The 21,241-nt window shown below is 39.2% G+C and overlaps 1 protein-coding gene across 2 annotated transcripts in view; it reads left to right on the top strand.

The window, feature by feature from the left end:
- Positions 1-733: 733 nt before the first annotated feature.
- gfra3 (GDNF family receptor alpha 3) overlaps positions 734-21,241 on the top strand; it is a 58,597-nt gene continuing 38,089 nt past the window's right edge. For both annotated transcript variants that reach the window (XM_017486129.3, XM_017486128.3), the window contains exon 1: positions 734-1,375. In XM_017486129.3, the coding sequence (XP_017341618.1) occupies positions 1,333-1,375 (43 nt within the window). In that variant the 5' untranslated portion in view covers positions 734-1,332. The remainder of the gene's footprint in view (positions 1,376-21,241) is intronic.

Raw genomic sequence — 21,241 nt, 5'->3', positions numbered from 1 at the left:
TCAACTGATGACTTGAATCATTTAACACAAAATGGTCTTTAACCCTACAGCAGTGCCACAGAACTGTGGTGAACCTCTTCACTGTTTTTTTTTTTGGCGATTCTACAAAGACTGAAATCCATGAAATATTTCATAATCAACATAACTGTTTACATCAGTGGTCACCAAACCTCTTCCCGGAGATCTACCTTCCTGCAGGTTTCATCTCCAACCAAAATCTCTTTTTTTTTAGTTGATCAAGAACCTCTTAAGGCAATGACTAGATGGTCATGTGGGCACAGTTAATGGTGGAGCTAAAGTCTTCAGGAAGGTGGATCTCCAGGAATAGGGTTGGTGACCACATGATGTGGAACCTTCTTCATGATGGGAATGAATCCTTTTTACAGTTCTTGGTTGCACCAACAGTAAATGCTTAAAGCAGTCCAAAGCACAAATGCACCCCAATGATGGGAGGTTCTTGTATCATTTTTACAGGGATATTTATTGATTAATGCTTCTTCTACACTCTGAAAAACAGGACTTATCCAGGGCACATTCCTTTGAGAGTGAGCATCACCAGAGCTCCTTTAGTCTCCTGCTTGTCCTGTGTTCGGTGTGGTCTGGTCTGGTGGTCTCTGCTTTTGTGTTCGGAATCACGCCTGTGGGGCGTGGCCAGGCGCGTGGACGTGTATCCGAGCCAATCAGGACGCAGCCGCCGCGCGTCTGGAGTTTGAGCGCTCGGTTATAGCGGACTGCTGGCGCGAGCGGGACCGGAAACGCTTTCTGGACTTAACCGAGACTTCCCGGAGACCCTGTACTCCGTCCAGCTGTGCCGACGCGCTCTGTTTACTTAAACCACCTTGTGAATGTGGATGAGAATCTCTACAGCGCTCCTGAATTGCTCCTGAGATAATTAACGGGTTGGAATCGGGTATTTTAGGTTGGCGCGCGCAACGCACGCGTTCAACGTTTTTGAACTTTACCGGTTGTTGTTCTAGTTTAAGAACCGCTACAGAGACATTACCACTCTAACCGATTTGCAATGCTTTGCTAAACGGCACAGACGGCACCGGATGACGTTTGGGAAGTTTGAGGTATCATTTTGTGCGCGTGCCTGTGCGTGTAAGAATTGCGCCCGCGTGCATGGACCTCTGTTGTATGTAGTGGGCGGCCGTGTGTCGGTGTGAAGGACAGCACGCGCGCATTTAAGTAAAAAAACAAACAAAACAAAAAGTCTCCAACCTGTGAAGGTAAATAGGACCGCGCGTGTCTCCACGAGTGTCGCGAGCTCCGGATATACCAACACCACCACCACCACCACCAACAACAACAGTGTCTCCATCCTCTAAGGAAATGTTCCGACTGGGAATCCTCCTGAACCTGCTCTTCATCAGAGGTAAGGACCCGGCGCGCGCGGGTCTCCAGTGCATTTGTCTCCTCGTGCTAGGAGATCAGCTCGCGAGCGCGTGCCTATTGCATTATAACGTTTATTATCATCATTATACATTATATAGTTTAATACAAATGGTGCATAAATCCAGAAAAAAGTTCACGTTTAGAAAAACATCAGCTAATATACTCTGCTTTCTCTATATTTCTGCCATTTTGCATTTATTTATTTATTTATTTTGCGTGCGTGCGTGCACATAATTTGATCCTCACCCGATCCAAGTGTCTATTCCATGTTTTCACCACTATTAATATTATTATTGCTGTTGCATGAGAACAGAGCAGTGCAGTGCAGCACGCTTAACCAGAGTTCTACCGAGCACAGAGAGCAGGACAGGAATCAGACAGAGAGTCTCTTACTTTTAATTCTGCAGATGATGATTTTGTTGGAGGTCTCGCGCAGCTGGACTGTCAGCGCATCACATCTTTTCTCCATACCCAACACTGGAGAATTTCCGGTGTGTTCATTTCTTGTTTTGGAGCGAAATCTAAATAAGTAAACTTCAGGAGCAGTCGTTCCTGGAGTTATCACGAGCGCAAAGAAAAATCGGATCACACTGGGACTTCTGGAGATGTGGATGTTATTGAACGCATCAGATAGTTAATGAATGTAATGCATCTTATTTGCATTTACCTGCCGGTACATTTTGTTCTCCTATGTACACATTATAGCTTAGAAATGTATCATCATAGGCACACCAGTGGTCCTTAAGGTCCAATTATGTAGCTTAATTATGTTGTGTTTCTCTAAATTGAAGTCGCTGGTTATTTTTTTATACACTGGTCTCTTATTTTACGCGTCATTTATATTTATTGCAGTGGTCATATATATATATATATATATATATATATATATATATATATATATATATATATATATATATATATATAGAGAGAGAGAGAGAGAGAGAGAGAGAGAAACAGACAGAGAGAGACAGAGACAGATTGTTACTTCCCCTCTTGGCTTGGTTATTTGTCTGATTTATTGAGAGATGATCCATGTCTAAAAATATGATTCCTCCGACATATTACAGATATGATAAGAGACCCCTGTCAGTGACAATATATCGCGAGTTAGTCTGTGAAGATCTCTCTCTCTCTCTCTCTCTCTCTCTCTCTCTCTCTCACACACACACACACACACACACACACACACACCCTTGTCTTACTATCTTTGTGAGGACTTTCCATTCACATAATCACGAATGCAGCCTAAACCTAACAGCAATTTTAAACTCATTTAACGCCAGTAACCAAGGCAAAACCATAACTCTCATTGATATATTTATTTATACTATTATGTTTTTATTTATTTATTTATTTTTATTTATTTATTTATTTATTTATTTTTTTAAATAAAAGCTATATTTCTAGTCATAAAAACAGTTTTTCATATAGGGACCAGCCAAATGTCCCCACAAGGTCAAAACGTACCTAGATATTGTTATCTTTGTGAATGGGGAGATAGGATCCACACCAAGATATAAACACACACACACACACACACACACACACACACACACACACACACACACACACAGTGTATTTTGTTCAGTCGTTTGGTGTTTCTGGATCTTTTGAAGTGCATTGTGGGTTTTCATGAACACATTGGATATTTTCTACTATGCATTAGAGCAAACACATTTTGTACCTTTAATATGTATCTTTTGCCTAAGGTATATAGGCATATAGTTTACCTTATAAGGTATATATAACTGTGGATATGTGACTATATCCAATTATGTTAATTAATGTTTTATAAAAGTACACTATTCACAAAAGATAAAGGTACCACCCCAGCGATAAGGGAAGGCGCAGTTTAGACCCCCTTTTTTTCTGAGTGCGCATGAACACAAAATAAAACCACTTAAGATCGGAGATGCATGAAGAACTTTTGTAAGGATCCGGAACAGTTTGTTGCTCGAGTTGGTTTGGCACAGTACACTCCTGCTTACCTGAGCTGCGTGCGTGCGTGCATGTGTGTCTGTGTGAGTCTGTGTGTGTGCATGTGTGTGTGTGTGTGTCTGTGTGTGCATGCGTGCATCCATCATCCGGAGTGGTGTTTTTCACGTCGCACCCCGCTGCAGCTGAGACACGCTGTAATGTGCGCGCTGAGCGACGGCGTTTATTTACGAGGCGCTTTAAATAATTGCACATTTGATGCGCGCGCATTTTGCCCACTCCACTCCACTCGGGGAGGGCCACGCGCAAGTCACGTGATGTGCAAAACGGTCTTTAAAAAAAAAGTGATTCGAATCATTTAATTCGGTACACTAAAATGATTCGAATCTTTTAGTCACAAATTCGTTCAGGTTTGGGGTGTAATGCTGCATAGTAATAATAATAATAATAATTCCAATTTAGGGTTGACAGTAAAGTAATGTAAAATTTACAGTAATTTTTTTTTTTTTTTTTTTTTAAACAGTGTAATAAAGGTGTTCAGTGGGGTTGGGATCAGGGCTCCATGCAGGACAGTCAAGTTCTTCTACTCCAACTTTGGTAAACCGTGTCTTCATGGAGCTCGCCTTGTGCACAGGGACATTGTCATGCTGGAACAGGTTTGGGTCGCCTGTGAAGGGAAAGTGTAATGTAACAGCATACAAAGATATTTCATATAATCTAGATTCATTACACATAACGTGAAATATTTCAAGCCTTTTTTTTGTTTTAATCGTGATGATTACGGCTTACAGCTCGTAGAAATCAAAAATCCAGCATCTCAGAATATTCGAATGAAGAATTTATAATACAGAAATGTCGACCTGAGAAGACTCTAATCAGTGAATTAACTCAAAAAACCTGCAAAGGTTTCCTGAGCCTTTCATCTCAGTCTGGTTCAGTATACACAATCACAATCTTGGGGAAGATGAAAGTAAATGTTGCATTTCATTCAGAAATCAAGGTCCCAGAGTCTGGAGGAAGAGTGGAGAGGCACAGAATCCAAGTTGCTTGAAGTCCAGTGTGAAGTTTCCACAGTCAGTGATGATTTGGGTTGCCATGTCATCTGCTGCTGTTGGTCCACTGTGTTTTCTCAAGTCGAGAGTCGATACAGCGTTTACCAGGAGATTTTAGAGCACTTCATGCTTCCATCTGCTGACGAGCTTTATGGAGATGCTGATTTCCTTTTCCAGCAGGACTCTGCACCTGCCCACAGTGCCAAAACTTCTAGTAACTGGTTTTCTGAGCATGGCATTACTGTGCTTGATTGGCTGGCCGACTCGCCTGACCTGAACCCCATAGAGAATCTACGAGAGACACCAGACCCAACAATACAGACGAGCTGAAGGCCGCTATCAAAGCAACCTGGACTTCATTAACACCTCAGCAGTGCCTCAGGCTGATTGCCTCCATGCCACGCCGCACTGATGCAGTAATTCATACAAAAGGATTAAAGCCTTGACCAAGTATTGAGTTCTTAAATGAACATATTTTTCAGGAGGTCGACACTTTTTATATTATATTATAAATTCTATATTCTAATATTTTGAGATACTGGATTTTTGACTTCCATGAGCTGTAAGCCATCATCAAGATAAAAAAAAGAGGTTTAAAACATTTCACTTTATGTTTAATGAATCTAGAATATATGAAAGTTCCACTTTTTAAATTAAATTACAGAATAAAACGAACTTTTCAGCGATATTCAATTTTTATTTTTTTTAAGGCTGGTTTTTAAACTACATCTCTTTGCAGCCGACTATTTCATTTTATTTTGAAGGTTTATTATCCAAGTGTTTGTTCCATTGCTCTCAAAAACAGCACTGCTTCTTTCAGACACATTTGACACACTGATGGTATTTAGTGTCACATGAAATAAAATTTGATATTTTTCTAGCAGTAGTCTGATGACTGAAAAGGACAATTCTGTCATTTTTCTGAGGTTGAAAGAAAATAGACTGGTTTTTGAGGTAGTCAAGCTTTTGTGTAAAATCTGCCTTGATTATACAGTAAGTGTATATTAATGCATACAAATCATGTGCAGCAGTCTTTTATATACCAAATTAAACACCGATTAAGTTTAAAAAGTTCTCTCGCAATTCATTTTGTATTTGCCATTTTGCTGCTTTATTGTTTCATATTCAGTCGGGGTGATATGATTATTTAGCTTAAATTAAGTGCTGAAATTTGAACCCTTATGGACAGCTGTGCCAAATGAGTCTGTATGGGAAGGACTGAATTTATGTGGTTTATGAGGTTTAAAGATAAATCTAAAATGAGCACATTTGCAAATGTATTTCTTTTTGTTTTTAATTAAAGAGTCAGTATAGTCAGTACTGGACTGACAAGAGATACATACCAAAGATTTATCTGAAATGATTTGGCTGTTTATGTAATACACATCACTAGGTTAAAGATTAAACATGTAAACCGGGTTTATACAAGGTTAAACAGCTGGCCAATTTGTTTGAAGTTTATCTCGGGTTATAAATGGAGCCTTTCATTTGTGGAAGCTGGTTGTTAATTAGTATATAAATGGAAAACCTGTAAATGTTATACGAGGAGAGTGCTATTGCCTCATTGTGGGTGTGCAAAAGTCAGAAAGTCTAACAGACGCCATTTAATGTACACAGACGTGTGTGTGTGTGTGTGTGTGTGTGTGTGTGTGTGTGTGTGTGTGTGTTCTTACCACTTTTTAAGAACCAAAATGTTCCAAATGTCCCCACAATGATAGTATAGTGTCACATGTCCTCACAATCACCTGGTCCTCACAAAATTATGTTTATTTGTTTTTTTCAGCTTTTCTATGAAAACCTAAATCTTATCATTAACACAACTTTAATTAGCTATCACTATGTCAGAGCATGGTCCTCACAAAGATAGAAAAATGAGCGTGTGTGTGAGACCAGGTGTGTACGTAAGTGCGGGTGTGTGTTTTAGAGATAGAGCAGGCAGGAGGCCTCTATCTGAGCTCTGCCTCTAGGTGACAGATGTTAGCAGGTGTGGCGAATCAATCCTACAAAAGACTAAACAAACAGTTTTTCATTGTGTGTAGCGGCTGTTCAGGATTCAGTGAATCTGGCACCGTTATTATTCTGTGTCACGATAATAATAATAATAATAATATAGATATCATTTTTTCCCCCCTCATTCATGGCAATAAGACACAATTTTGGTGTGATGTTTTATTCTTTAGTTTAGTAATGAAGCTTCAAATCTAATGGGGCTTAGAAGTAAAGGAAGTTAATAGCTATAATTGGAAGTTAATAGCTATGAGTGTAACACTAAACATTCATACATTCACGTCCAGTGACATTGTTTGGGTCAGTAACAAAATTTAGACATCAACAGTTTAATAACATAAGAATAGATCTGTATTAAAATGCACAAATGAATTTGTAATTATGTTATCATCCGAATGATGTCGATGTACAACTTCGCCATCATCCGAATGATGTCGATGTACAACTTCACCTACGTACTTTAGGCCACGCCTCCTGCCTGATTGATACCAAACTATGAGTGATTCAGCCTCGAGGGGAAGCTACAACTGTTTGTGACATCCTTTTGTCCATTTTTATAGTCAACAGTGTATCTTGCAATGTTACAAACCACATAAACAAGTCTGTTTGAGATACTGAACAAAACAGTTTTAGAGTCAAGAGTGTGTAATGATTTAGACATGCAATTTGTGTAATGCTAAACTGGAGGCTATGAGCTTATAACACATATAAAGTCCTGGATGATCGGCTACATTTGGGTTGATGTATCTTTTAAAGCAGTCGCAGTGTTTATTAGCTAATGGAACATTGTCTTGCTTTCTTACTGGATGTTATATTATCGGTGATATATCTCAAATAAACAGTGTGTAAGGAAGTACAGAGCTTCTGGGTGTGTCTGTACACCGCTCCTGATTTTTATGTAGCTCGGTGCTTTGTGTGTGTGTCTCCGCTACCTCATGTGCCAAGTATAAACCCGGACTAATTGGCCGCTTGTGTCAAGCCAGAGCTCTATCGCTGTCTCAGATAGATACATGCCCAAGGACAGACTGGACATGCCGTATCCAGAGACAGGTAATTACACATCCATTTTTAATATAGGCGGCCAGTTCATTGTAACCTCACCATGGAAAAGTAAAGCATGTGTTAATCAAGCAGCTGTGTGATTTCAGACCCGTTAATAATGTTTGTGTCACATAGATAACATTAGATATTCCCCAGTTTTATATATATATATATATATTATATTATATATTAATATTATATCTTTTAATGTGACGACTCTGAAGAAATGACACTTTGCTACAATGTAAAGTAGTGAGTGTACAGCTTGTGTCACAGTGTAAATTTGCTGTGCCCTCAAAATAACACAACACACAGCCATTAATGTCTAAACCGCTGGCAACAAAAGTGAGTACACCCCTAAGTGAAAATGTCCAAATTGAGCCCAAAGTGTCAATATTTTTGAGGTCACCATTATTTTCCAGCACTGCCTTAACCCTCTTGGGCATGGAGTTCACCAGAGCTTCACAGGTTGCCACTGGAGTCCTCTTCCACTCCTCCATGACGATATCACGGAGCTGGTGGATGTTAGAGACCTTGTGCTCCTCCACCTTCCGTTTGAGGATGCCCCACAGATGCTCAATAGGGTTTAGGTCTGGAGACATGCTTGGCCAGTCCATCACCTTCACCCTCAGCTTCTTTAGCAAGGCAGTGGTCGTCTTGGAGGTGTGTTTGGGGTCGTTATCATGCTGCAATACTGCCCTGCGGCCCAGTCTCCGAAGGGAGGGGATCATGCTCTGCTTCAGTATGTCACAGTACATGTTGGCATTCATGGTTCCCTCAATGAACTGTAGCTCCCCAGTGCCGGCAGAACTCATGCAGCCCCAGACCATGACACTCCCACCACCATGCTTGACTGTAGGCAAGACACACTTGTGTTTGTACTCCACACCTGGTTGCCGTCACACACGCTTGACACCATCTGAACCAAATAAGTTTATCTTGTTCTCCTCAGACCACAGGACATGGTTCCAGTAATCCATGTCCTTAGTCTGCTTGTCTTCAGCAAACTGTTTGCGGGCTTTCTTGTGCATCATCTTTAGAAGAGGCTTCCTTCTGGGACGACAGCCATGCAGACCAATTTGATGCAGTGTGTGGCGTATGGTCTGAACATTGACAGGCTGACCCCCCACCCCTTCAACCTCTGCAGCAATGCTGGCAGCACTCATACGGCTATTTCCCAAAGACAACCTCTGGATATGACGCTGAGCACGTGCACTCAACTTCTTTGGTCGACCATGGCGAGGCCTGTTCTGAGTGGAACCTGTCCTGTTAAACCGCTGTATGGTCTTGGCCACCGTGCTGCAGCTCAGTGTCAGGGTCTTGGCAATCTTCTTATAGCCTAGGCCATCTTTATGTAGAGCAACAATTATTTTTTTCAGCTCCTCAGAGAGTTCTTTGCCATGAGGTGCCCTGTTGAACTTCAAGTGACCAGTATGAGGGAGTGTGAGAGCGATGACACCAAATTTAACACACTTGCTCCCCATTCACACCTGACACCTTGTAACACTAACAAGTCACGTGACACCGGGGAGGGAAAATGGCTAATTGGGCCCAATTTGGACATTTTCACTTAGGGATGTACTCACTTTTGTTGCCAGCGGTTTAGACATTAATGGCTGTGTGTTGAGTTATTTTGAGGGGACAGCAAATTTACACTGTTACACAAGCTGTACACTCACTACTTTACATTGTAGCAAAGTGTCATTTCTTCAGAGTCGTCACATTAAAAGATATAATCAAATATTTATAAAATGTGAGGGGTGTACTCACTTTTGTGAGTACTGTGTATATATATATATGCACATATATAGAAGCAGCACATTTCAGAAACTGAAAATAAAATAAAATAGGTACTCCAAAACCGTCAAGACAATCCATGAAATGAAATATTTACATCAACACACACACACACACACACACACACACACACACACACACACACACACACACACCAGTTTCTATAACAAACAGATTATTTTACACTGATCATTCAAAAGCATGGCCATTACAGTGTTTTTAGGGAAGTCGTCGGTGAAAAAAGTACGGAAAAAATTGCAAAGACATGCAAAAAATTATTAATTGGTATTTTTATTAACTATTATTGCTTATTGCAAACCCAAATAATTACCCGGTCAAAAAATAGACGGCACACATTCATGAGAATGACGTATCAAATGAATGCATACTCAGAATCGCAGAATAGCAGAAAAAAACAATCAAAGTGGATCCTGCTTCTCATTTCTGATTTTTTTTCTCACCGCATTTAATCTTCAGCCTAACAGTGATGGAAAAAACTTTTATCCACTTTCACTTTCATGTGAAATACAAGGTTTACCGATAAAGCCAACAGATGTTATGCTGAATTTCATTTGAGATTGTTTGTCTTTTGCTCTATGACTACCTCTGTTCTCCTCTGTCCTTCTCTTCAGGAGAGCCAGTGTGCTTTGATTTACCCACTTTGGTGCTTTTAATGGCAGAATGTTCTTCCCTTTTCCAGCGATTTTCCTGTTCTAACATTGAGCCTGTCAATTACAGGCTTGTAAAGAAGAGAGATTGTAGCTATCTGATGTTTATACCGCAGCGCTGATGAATACTCGATTTTGATTGGTCAAAAGGTGTTGATTAATTTTCTATAACAGCAGCTCTGACAGTAAGTAAAATCACAGGTTTATGGTAATACTGTCGTCCTAATGCGTAATCGTTTCTATAGTAACAGCTCATTTACAGGGACTTGTATGGCAGGCACTCCACATAAACTCATAAAGCTGTCTTGGTTTTGTAGACATTCCTCAACATCAATAGAACTATAAACATAACAAGTATGACTTGCCATTCAATTAATAAATTAAAAACTGTAATCATTGGTGAATTTCTATTGTATAAGAGGAATAAAACACTTCAGGACTTGCAGTTTTAGGAATATAACCAACTTCAGGTTGGCAACTCTGTTTCATGTCGGGCCACATCACACCACCCTGTCGTTGATGATTTTCCTATAACAGCACTCCATGAAGGGTTTTACTCCTGACATATCACACAGCATTCAACATAAATCTCTCCTGTTGAGATCCATTTAGCTCAGTGTTATTTCATTTATATTGAAACCCATCAAACCTATTATGTCTAAAGACTTTAACAGGATCTAAAGCCTCTATTATTTTCCATCCATCCATCCATCCATCCATCCATTTTCTGTACTGCTTATCCTTACTGTGTCACAGGGAACCTGGAGCCTATCCCAGGGAGCATAGGGCACAAGGAGGGGGACATCCTGGACGGGGTGCCAATCCATCGCAGGGCACAATCACACACACGTTCATACACTATGGACACATTTGGACAAGTCAGTCAGCCTACAATGCATGTCTTTGGACTGGGAAACCGGAGTACTCGGATGAAACCCCTGAAGCACGGGAAGAACATGCAAACTCTGCACACACAGGGCTGTGGCGGAAATCAAACCCTCAACCCTGGAGGTGTGTCTTACACCATGCCCCCTCTCATTTTTTATGGAATTTAATTATTATTAATGGGAAAGTGTTTAAGTGTGATCACAAGTCAGAGTCGAAATCGCAAACAGACTTAAATAAATGTGTTCTTGCAGATATTTAAATCTTTGTATTTAATGACTTCACTCTCACCTCCAGGGGTGGTGTGCGTGGAGTTTGGATGTTCTCGCCGTGCTTCAGGGGTTTCCTCCAGTTACTCTGATTTCCTCCCCCAGTCCAAAGACATGCGCTGTAGGCTGATTGGCATGTCTAAATTGTCCGTAGTGTGTGAAAGAGTGTGTGATTTTGCCCAGCAATGGGTTGGCACCTGGTCCAGGATGTCCCCCGCCTCATGCCCTAAGTCCCCTGGGATAGGCTCCAAGCTCCCCGTGACCCTGTGTAGGATAAGTGGTACAGAAAATGGATGGATGGATGGAAATCCTAACCTAAATTTACAAAGATTGTCTAACACTAGAGTATTTAACTCCTATTTAACTCCTAGATACATATTATTTTAGAAACCGCCCCAATTTTCTGATATTTTTTCTCAAAATTATAACATTTCGCAGATTTTCAGTGTTTTTACAGTGTTGTGATTTCATGAGAATGACTGAGAATATTAATGAATAGAGGTTTTTCCATCAGTATTGAAAAAACAAACAACCAAAGTGGATCCTACCTTTCATTTTTATTCATTTTTTTTTCTTTCTCACCTCTTTTATTCTTCAGCTTAACAATGATTGAGAGATTTTTATCCACTCTTATGTGAAATTCGTGTTTTTTTCTGAAAAGGTTAACCGATGTTACGTTGGATTTTATTCGAGACTGTTTGCCTAGGGACGTGTTAAAGTTGAAATCAAGCACATTTCTTGATCTAGACAAAAAAAACCTTCTGACATGCAGTGAATTAATGCCGATAAAAAGTGTGAATGCTGCAGTGACGAACTGGGTTTGAATATGAAAAATTCATGACAGGATGGTTGGTCGTGAAATTTGTGCTTAGAGGTAGAGCCTGTGTGAAGTCTGTTGCTGAAAAAAAAATTGCTTGGAATTTTGAAGGAAATGACTTGGGGTTATTCATAAACAATATCCGTGCTTAAGCAATTTTGAGGGATTGTAAAAGAATAGACCTGTGGCAAGAAAACACACAGGGAGAGAGGGAGAGAAAGACGGGCCGGGCTGCAGGGGTTCGAGGGATTAACGAAGTTGATTGTTTTGCCAATCACCTGATCTTGACATACGGTGAAGGACAGGGAAGTTTTGAGGCCCTTCAGGGTCGCTTGTGTGTTTTGTTGATAACAAGGATTTGGAATGCAGTTGTGAAAATGGCAGATGGTGTTGGTCCTGTGCCTCGGCTCCAAGACTCAAGCCAAGAGACAGAATCTGTGAGTGACTGAATGTGTGTGTGTGAGAGAGAAAGAGAACAAGAGAGAGGGAGAGAGCGTATGTATGTGTATGCTAGAAAGTCAGTGTACGTGTGTATGTGTGTGAGAGACAATGACTGTGTGAAACAGAGGTGGCCAAGTGAAGGCTTTAGAGGGAAAGAAAGGGAATGTGTATGTGAGAGAGATTGTGTAATTGTGTAAGAGTGTATGTATGTATGTATGTATGTATGTATGTATATATATATATATATATATATATATATATATATATATATATATATATATATATATATATGTGTGTGTGTGTGTGTGTGTGTGTGTGTGTGTGTGTATGTATGCATACATATGCGCGCACACCCAGTCCTGATTTTAGCATAATGTTTCAGCTCATTATCATTAAACGGATGGTGTCGGCTAAGCGTTCTAAATTAGCGGCCCGTTAATGTGCTGCGGCGAGAACTTCCTCCCTCAATCTCGGCTCCGTTTTCCTCCGAGCTGTCAATCACTCTCAGCCTCCTCCGCCTGCTCGCTTTAATACAGCCGCTATGCTCTGATGTGACGTGTCACCGATAGCGAGCAGGACGGAGCTCTGACCCACATTCCACTAAAACCTCTGACTGTCTGATTTAAAGAACAGCAGCCCTCAGGCACTCTTTTACTTCTTTAGAGCTCGAAGAGAACTTATCCTTCATGTTCTGTGCAGAGACCCAGATCAATCTCAACAGCTCAATAGACATTTTTCATAAGTGGCTCCCTTGAAATGAGGAATAATAATAATAATAAAAAGATTTTTTAAAGAGCAATGATCATTGCCTTTTTTCCTTTTTTTTTTTTTTTTTTTTTTTGCTGTTTCTTTGCACAAAGTACCAGAGGGTATTGTGTAAGGAAACTGCAGCTGTACTTCTCCATCAGTCACTCTTATAGTACCAATGCTTCCAGATTGATGATTGATTGCTTGTGCTACATGATACATACATACATACATACATACATACATACATGCACTCTTTGAAGATTTGGGACTTTTAAAAGTTACTTAGTTGTTTCACTGGGGGAAACCTTCAAAGGAATCCTACAACAACGAGTTTTCCTGTCAAAAAGGGATCCACGTAGAACCCCTTTAGACAGCTAGAACCATTAAACCTTTAAAAACCATTTGAAGACCCCTTATTTCTAATAGTGTTGAAGCTCAATGCAGGAGAAATAAATTTAGGAAAGGTCTAAAATGATCTATGCAAAACTCAACAGCAAAGAGTTTTCCTATTAGCAATGGATCTTAGTACAACTGTTTTTAGACAGCCAGAACCCTTAAAATATATAGTACCACAGCCCCCTTTTGAGGAACCCTTTTTGTAAGAATGTTGAAGTTCAGCATTCAAAGTTCTGGCAAGTTCTTTGATTTGCAACTTTGGGGAATTTCCTATTAGAAAGGGCTCCAAGTAGAACCCGTTTAGAGTGCTAGAACATTTAAGTCTTTAAAAACCCTCATTTCTAATAGTGTTGAAGTTTAGAGTAGGAGAAAAAAGTTCTAACAATATAAAGGGTTCTTTGGTTTGTGAATTTGGGAAAAGTCTTATATATTCAAGGCAAAACCCAACAACAAAGACTTTTCTTATTAGAAATGGATGGAATCATTTTTAGAGAGCTAGAACCCTTAAAATATTCCACACCCCTGTTGAAGAACCCTATTTCTAAGAACTTTGAAGTTCAATGCTGGAGAAAAAGTTCTACCTAAAGCAACCTTTGATTTGTCACTCTGAGGGAACCCTTAATGGTTTTATATAGAACCCTAAAACAAGCGTTTTCCTATTAGAAAGAGATCCAAGTAGAAACCCTTTTTAGAAGCTAAGAAGCCTTAATTATCCAGTAAAATCTTAAAGAACCACTGAATAAACATGTTTTTTAAAGATGTGGAACAAATGCAGCACAAACTGAAATGCAAGGGAAGCTCGAACATTAACCATGTAAAGAGGCCTTGAGGGATATTTTTCAAAGACTGTCGGATTAATTAAACATATTTGGACTGCAGATTATGTTACAAGTGTAGACAAACATCAAAACAGACTCAAGAAAAAAAATAAATAAACTAGAAAGGAAATTAGGCAAGAAATAAAAAATAAATAAATAATAATAAAAAAGTATAGTTAAATAAACTTACTCACAGATGCACACACTCAGGGAAATGGAGCCACAAACACATCGTAATTAGACATCAGCTTTTATTCCTCCACACGTTTCATTCCCCTTTACTGAACGACTAAACGGGTGGGAGTGAACATTCTGTAGGTATTGTGTTTTAATGTTTTACGCTCATTAACGGATTTTATCAGCCTTGTAATTCACACACACTTCACAGCCGAAAGGAGGGTTTAGACTGTCGTCATTTTCTGTAAACTGGGTTTTAATTAGTTTGAAAAAAAAAACAAAAAAACCTAAAAAAACAGAATGAGGAGAATAGGTTAGTGCTGAAATTAATAGTACTTTTCTACATGTATTGTTGAGTTCTCTCTGACTGTAGACCATGAAAAACAAATACACCAACCCAACCCCCCTCCCCCCAATCTATCTGAACCATATCAGTGCAATGAGAATCCTAAAAGTATCAGTGAATACTAGTGTACTAAAATACTACCAATGAATCATTTGAAATGACTCATTTGAAATGTTTTGTTTACAGTATCTCATTGTTTGCGCTTCAATTGTATGATGTGTGCTCCATTTAAAAAAAAAAAAGCAAAACGTTTTAATTTGCCATGCGTCTTTGATTGCGTCTCTCTACGAACCCTTAAACGTGTGACGTAAGAGAATGAGTCAAATGAAAAACCTTCATTTTTTTTCAGAAGACGTTGTTTTTCAAGACGAATCCGGAGACTCGTTAAGCGCTAGAACACTTACATTGGACAAAATGGAGGTTATGTAGTAAAAATTATGAAATTTTTGTGTCACCTATTTGCAATAAACAATGCAAAAAAAAAAAACAAAAAAAAAACTTCTTTCTCCAGCTTGGAACTTTAACACTCACAATAAAGGTAAACCCGTTTACTAGAAATCAAGGTTCTTCAAATGGTTTTCCTGTGTTTTAAGGGTTCTACAATAGTAGTAAAGGGGTTCTATATGATTGTTTTCATTTGACCCAGCTTTGTAGAACTCTACAGTAGTGTTTTCCAATCAGAAATGGATCCGAGTGGAACTTAGCTTTTAGGAATCTAAGAGGTAATAATTATCCAGTGAACCCTTGGAGAACCATTTTTCTCACAATTGGAGAAAATAGGTCTAACAAAGTAAAGATTTCCCCAATGGTTTGTCATTCTGGGGAAACCCTAAAAGGTACTAGGTACTCTGGTACTATTCCAAGTAGAACTCTTATTAGGAAGCGAAGAAGCCCTAATTATATAATGAACCCTTGAAGAAGAACATTTCTGTAGATTTTATTTCATATACGTTCACACATACTTTGCTTAATCTTGCTAGTCTATGTTTATATGGCACTGACATTAATAAAATAAAGTATTTCCTGTTCATTAAGATGCTCATTTGAATTTAGTCTGGTACCAGTAACTCATCTGAAGTTACTGTTAATGGATTTGTTTCTCAAATTTTGCAGCCAGAAAGCCAGGTTTCTTTTTTTTTTTTTTTGGAAGATGGCACATTAGTCCCTCTAGTTTGACAATCTTATTTTAGAAATTGAGGCAATCTGAGCAAAATGTGGATAAAGGTGGTGTTTTTCTTGTTTACTTTTCTCTCACTTTCTCTCGACATTGTTTTCTTCCTTTTTCTCTTTACTTCTGTGAGAGAATCTGACCAGCAAAGGCTGTGGATTAGAGTTTATGATTGCTAAAATCCTCATTAACATTCTTTTCTCGTCAGGCTGGCTGTATTGATCAGTTAACACTGCTGGATCTGGCACACACACACACATGCCGGTCTGCACACAAACCCTCCCATTACTTTTCTATATTGCTGTACAATTTTTCAGAATGGTGGTAACTGTTTCTGTCGCTACCTCTGTCTGTGTTTGTGTGTGTGTGGTGCAACTAAAAGCAAGTTCTTCAAGGTGTCTGTGTGTGTAAGTGTGGCGTGTCACTCTTGTGTACCAAATGTATTTTCAGTAGACACACACACACACACACTCAAATACACACACAAGCACACACACACACACATACCATAATACCTAGGCCAGCATGTGTCTGATTGCAATCGGCCTCCATACTGAGACCGTTTCCTTGCTTGCTGCTTCCGCTGTCTGTCATTCCGTGTTTATTACCCCCCCCACAACCCCACCCACAACCCCACCGCCCCCACACACATTTTCTTTTTTTTATTTTTATCCCTCTCTCGATCTTCTTACTCCTACTCTTTCTTTCAGACTTTCCTCTTGTTCTCTCCTTAGAGCACTAGCATATGTCGTGTGTCTGTGCCGCTTTCTGTTCATTTGTTTGTTAGAGTTTCATCATCATCATCATCATCATCATCATCATCATCATCATCATCATCATCCAGATCAGTGCTGTGTTGTGGGTCTGTCTACTGTTTATCCTTTATTTCTCAAGAATAAATCCATTAGCATAGAAAAGCATCTAGTTTTAATGTGTCATTAAAAAAATAAAAATATATATTTTGCAAACCATTCAGTGTGAAGAATCCACACAAGCTGATAGCTAAATAAAAACTAGTCACTAGCCTAATTCAAACAGATTAGATGTGTGGTGGTTCATGTGTAATTTGTGAATCCATGATTACAGATTGGGTGTTTTTTAGTGGAAGCTATGATTAGACATGTGGTGTTTTTAGTAGAGCCATGATTAGAAATTTGGTGTTTTTAGTAGAAGCCATGATTAGACTTTTGGTATTTTTAGTAGAAGCCATGATTAGACATTTGGTGTTTTTTAGTGGAAGCTATGATTAGACATGTGGTGTTTTTAGTAGAAGCCATGATTAGACATGTGATGTTTGTAGTAGAATCCATGATTAGACATTTGGTGTTTTTATTAGAAGCCATGATTAGACACGTGGTGTTTTAGTAGAAGCCATGATTAGACATTTGGTGTTTTTAGTAGAATCCATGATTAGATACGTTGTGTTTTGGTAGAAGCCATGTTAGATGTGTCATATTTTTAGTAGAAGCTATGATTGGACATGTGTTGATCTTGTATAAACTCTGATGAGAATTGTGGTGTATTAACTATAGGCTGAGATTGAGCATGTGCTATTTTTTGTAGTGGCCTTAGATGTGTGTTTTTTGATGTGAGTAGACACCTTATGTTTTTTTTTTTTAAGTCATGACTGGATATGTGTTAGACAAAGCTGCAATTGGACATTTGGTGTTTTTAGTATAGCCTATGATTAGACATGCATGTTTTTCAATAGAACCTATGATTGGACATGGCTTTTCTTGGATGTGGTGTATTTTTTTTTTTTTTTAACATAAATTGTGATTGGAAACGTGGACATTTTTGCATAAACTATGATTGGACATGTGTTTTTTTATGCATAACTTGTGAATGGACATGCATGTTTTTTTCCCTGCATAAATCTGAAATAGGACATGTGGTGTTATTACCATAAGAAGTGATTAGATGTGCGGTGTTTTTAAATGGTCTGCACTTAGATAGCGCTTTTTTAACCTTAGCAGTTCCAAAGCACTTTACACTGTCTCATTCACCCATTCACACCAATGGTAGCAGAGCTGCCATGCAAGGTACTAACTTGCCATTGGGAGCAACTTGGGGTTCAGTGTCTTGCCCAAGGACACTTCTGCACATGGTGTCATGTGGGCCGGGAATCAAACCGCCAACCCTACGATTAGTGGACAACCAGCTCTACCACCTGAACCATAGCCGCCCACTATTATTATTATTTTACTAGAAGAAGTGATTAGATGTGTGGTGTTTGTAGTATAAGATGTGATTAGATGTGTGGTGTTTGTAGTATAAGAAGTGATTAGATGTGTGGTGTTTGTAGTATAAGATGTGATTAGATGTGTGGTGTTTGTAGTATAAGAAGTGATTTGATGTGTGGTGTTTGTAGTATAAGATGTGATTAGATGTGTGGTGTTTGTATAAGACGTGATTAGATGTATGGTGTTTGTAGTATACGGTGTGATTAGATGTGTGGTGTTTGTAGTATAAGATGTGATTAGATGTGTGGTGTTTGTAGTATAAGAAGTGATTAGATGTATGGTGTTTGTATAAGATGTGATTAGATGTATGGTGTTTGTAGTATACGATGTGATTAGATGTATGGTGTTTGTAGTATAAGAAGTGATTAGATGTGTGGTGTTTGTAGTATACGATGTGATTAGATGTATGGTGTTTGTAGTATAAGAAGTGATTAGATGTGTGGTGTTTGTATAAGATGTGATTAGATGTATGGTGTTTGTAGTATAAGATGTGATTAGATGTATGGTGTTTGTAGTATAAGATGTGATTAGATGTATGGTGTTTGTAGTATAAGATGTGATTAGATGTGTGGTGTTTGAAGTATAAGATGTGATTAGATGTGTGGTGTTTGTAGTATAAAAAGTGATTAGATCTGTGGTGTTTGTAGTATAAGATGTGATTAGATGTGTGGTGTTTGTAGTATAAGAAGTGATTAGATGTGTGGTGTTTGTAGTATAAGATGTGATTAGATCTGTGGTGTTTGTAGTATAAGATGTGATTAGATGTGTGGTGTTTGTAGTATAAGAAGTGATTAGATCTGTGGTGTTTGTAGTATAAGATGTGATTAGATGTGTGGTGTTTGTAGTATAAGAAGTGATTAGATCTGTGGTGTTTGTAGTATAAGATGTGATTAGATGTGTGGTGTTTGTAGTATAAGTGATTAGATCTGTGGTGGGTTTTTTTTCCTCTTTCAGAAGCCGAGGTCAAAGCTTCCACCGCAGTTTAATTTACAGCTCACAGCCGCAAATACTCAATCAGCACATAGTTTAACACGAATCCTTACAGCAATTAGGACACCCTGCTGTTCTGGCAAGACTGAGAGAAAAAAAAAACAGAGAGGGGAGACAGAAAAAGAGAGAAAACAGGAGAGGGATGGGAAAGAAGATGTGATGAGAGGTAGAGCGAAAGACATTAATAAGACCAATTATACTTATTATTAGGGAAAAATTAATTACGCTGTATGCATAACACATTAAACGGAAATGTTATGAAACACTGCATGGTGAATACAAATGAACACAATACCTCATCAGAAAGAATGGCAAGAAACAAAGGCAAGTCCAGAGTGTATTCCCGCCTCGCTCCTAGTGTTCCCTGGATAGACTTCGGATCCACTGCAACCCTGACCAGGATAAAGAGCTTACTGAAGATGAAAAATGAATGATTTATATATTTACTGAATATTTACATTTTTCGAAACAAATTTATGCCATTACCTTAAGGGGAAGATAGAGACGTAGAGAGGGAGAGGGTTGGGGGTGTGGGGTGGCAACTGAGGCAAAGATTGGTGAAACAGACAGAAAAAAAAGACAGAGACGAGGAAAGAGAGAAGGGAAGAAGAGAAAGACAGAGAGAGGGTACGGCTATGAGATGGGGATATCGAGAGAAGAAAAGTGGGAGAGGTATGGGCTTGAAGTGAGAGAGGGAGAGAGAGATAAGGAAGAAAGAAGTAGATGTGAGAGAAAAATGAAACAGTGAGGAAGAGATGGAGATGGAGGGAGGACAGAGAGAATGAAAGAGAGAGACGTGGGATATAGAGAGTGAAACAGAAAGAGAGGAGGAAAGGAGATACATGGAAGCTTGAGAGAAGTAAACAGGAAGAGAGAGATGGGAGAGAAAGAGAGAGAGGGAGGATAGAAAGAATGAAGCAGAGAGAAAGAGATCGAAAGAGGTGGAAAATAGAGAGAATGTAACAGAAAGAGTAAGAAGAGCGAGATATGGAAGATCAAGTGAATGAAAGAGGAATAGAGAGATGGAGGAGAGAGAGAATGTAAGAGATGGAAGGAGATGGCGGATTGAGAGAATGAAACTGGAAGAGAAGGATGGAAGAGAGAGAATGAAACATGGACAGAAAGGGAGAGATATGGAGAACAGACAGAATGAAATGGAGGAAAAGAGTGGAGGAAGAGAGAGATTGAAGATAGAGAGAATGAAACAGATGGAAAGATAGAGAGAGCTATGGAAGAGAGACAATGAAACAGAGATAAAAAGAGGAGAAGGAGAGAGAAAGCTGGAAGGTTGAGAGAATGAAACAGAAATACAGTACATCCAGAAAGTATTCACAGCGCTTCACTTTTTCCACATTTTGTTATATTACAGTCTTATTCCAAAATGGATTCAATTCATTAAATTCCTCAAAATTCTACAAACAATACCCCATAATGACAACATGAAAGAAGTTTATTTGAAATCTTTGCAAATTTATAAAACAACAACAACAAACAAACCAAAAAAAAACATATGTACATAAGTATTCACAGCCTTTGCTCAATACTTTGTTGAAGCACCTTTGGCACCAATTACAGCCTCAAGATTTTTTGAGTATGATGCTACAAGCTTGGCACACCTATTACTGGGCAGTTTCTCCCATTCTTCTTTGCAGGACCTCTCAAGCGCCATCAGGTTGGATGGGGAGCGTCGGTGCACAGCCATTTTCAGATCTCTCCAGAGATATTCAATCGGGTTCAAGTCTGGGCTCTGGCTGGGCCACTCAAAGACATTCAGAGAGTTGTCCTGTAGCTACTCCTTTGTTATCTTGGCTGTGTGCTTAGGGTCGTTGTCCTGTTGGAAGATGAACCTTCGCCCTAGTCTGAGGTCCAGAGCGCTCTGGAGCAGGTTTTCATCAAGGATGTCTCTGTACATTGCTGCATTCATCTTTCCCTCGATCCTGACTAGTCTCCCAGTTCCTGCTGCTGAAAAACATCCCCACAGCATGATGCTGCCACCACCATGCTTCACTGTAGGGATGGTATTGGCCAGGTGATGAGTGGTGCCTG

Source organism: Ictalurus punctatus, chromosome 14 (assembly GCF_001660625.3).
Source record: "Ictalurus punctatus breed USDA103 chromosome 14, Coco_2.0, whole genome shotgun sequence".
Classification (NCBI taxonomy): Eukaryota; Metazoa; Chordata; class Actinopteri; order Siluriformes; family Ictaluridae; genus Ictalurus; species Ictalurus punctatus.
The sequence above is the reverse complement of the archived record's forward strand: the minus strand, read 5'-3'. Positions and strand labels throughout refer to the sequence as shown.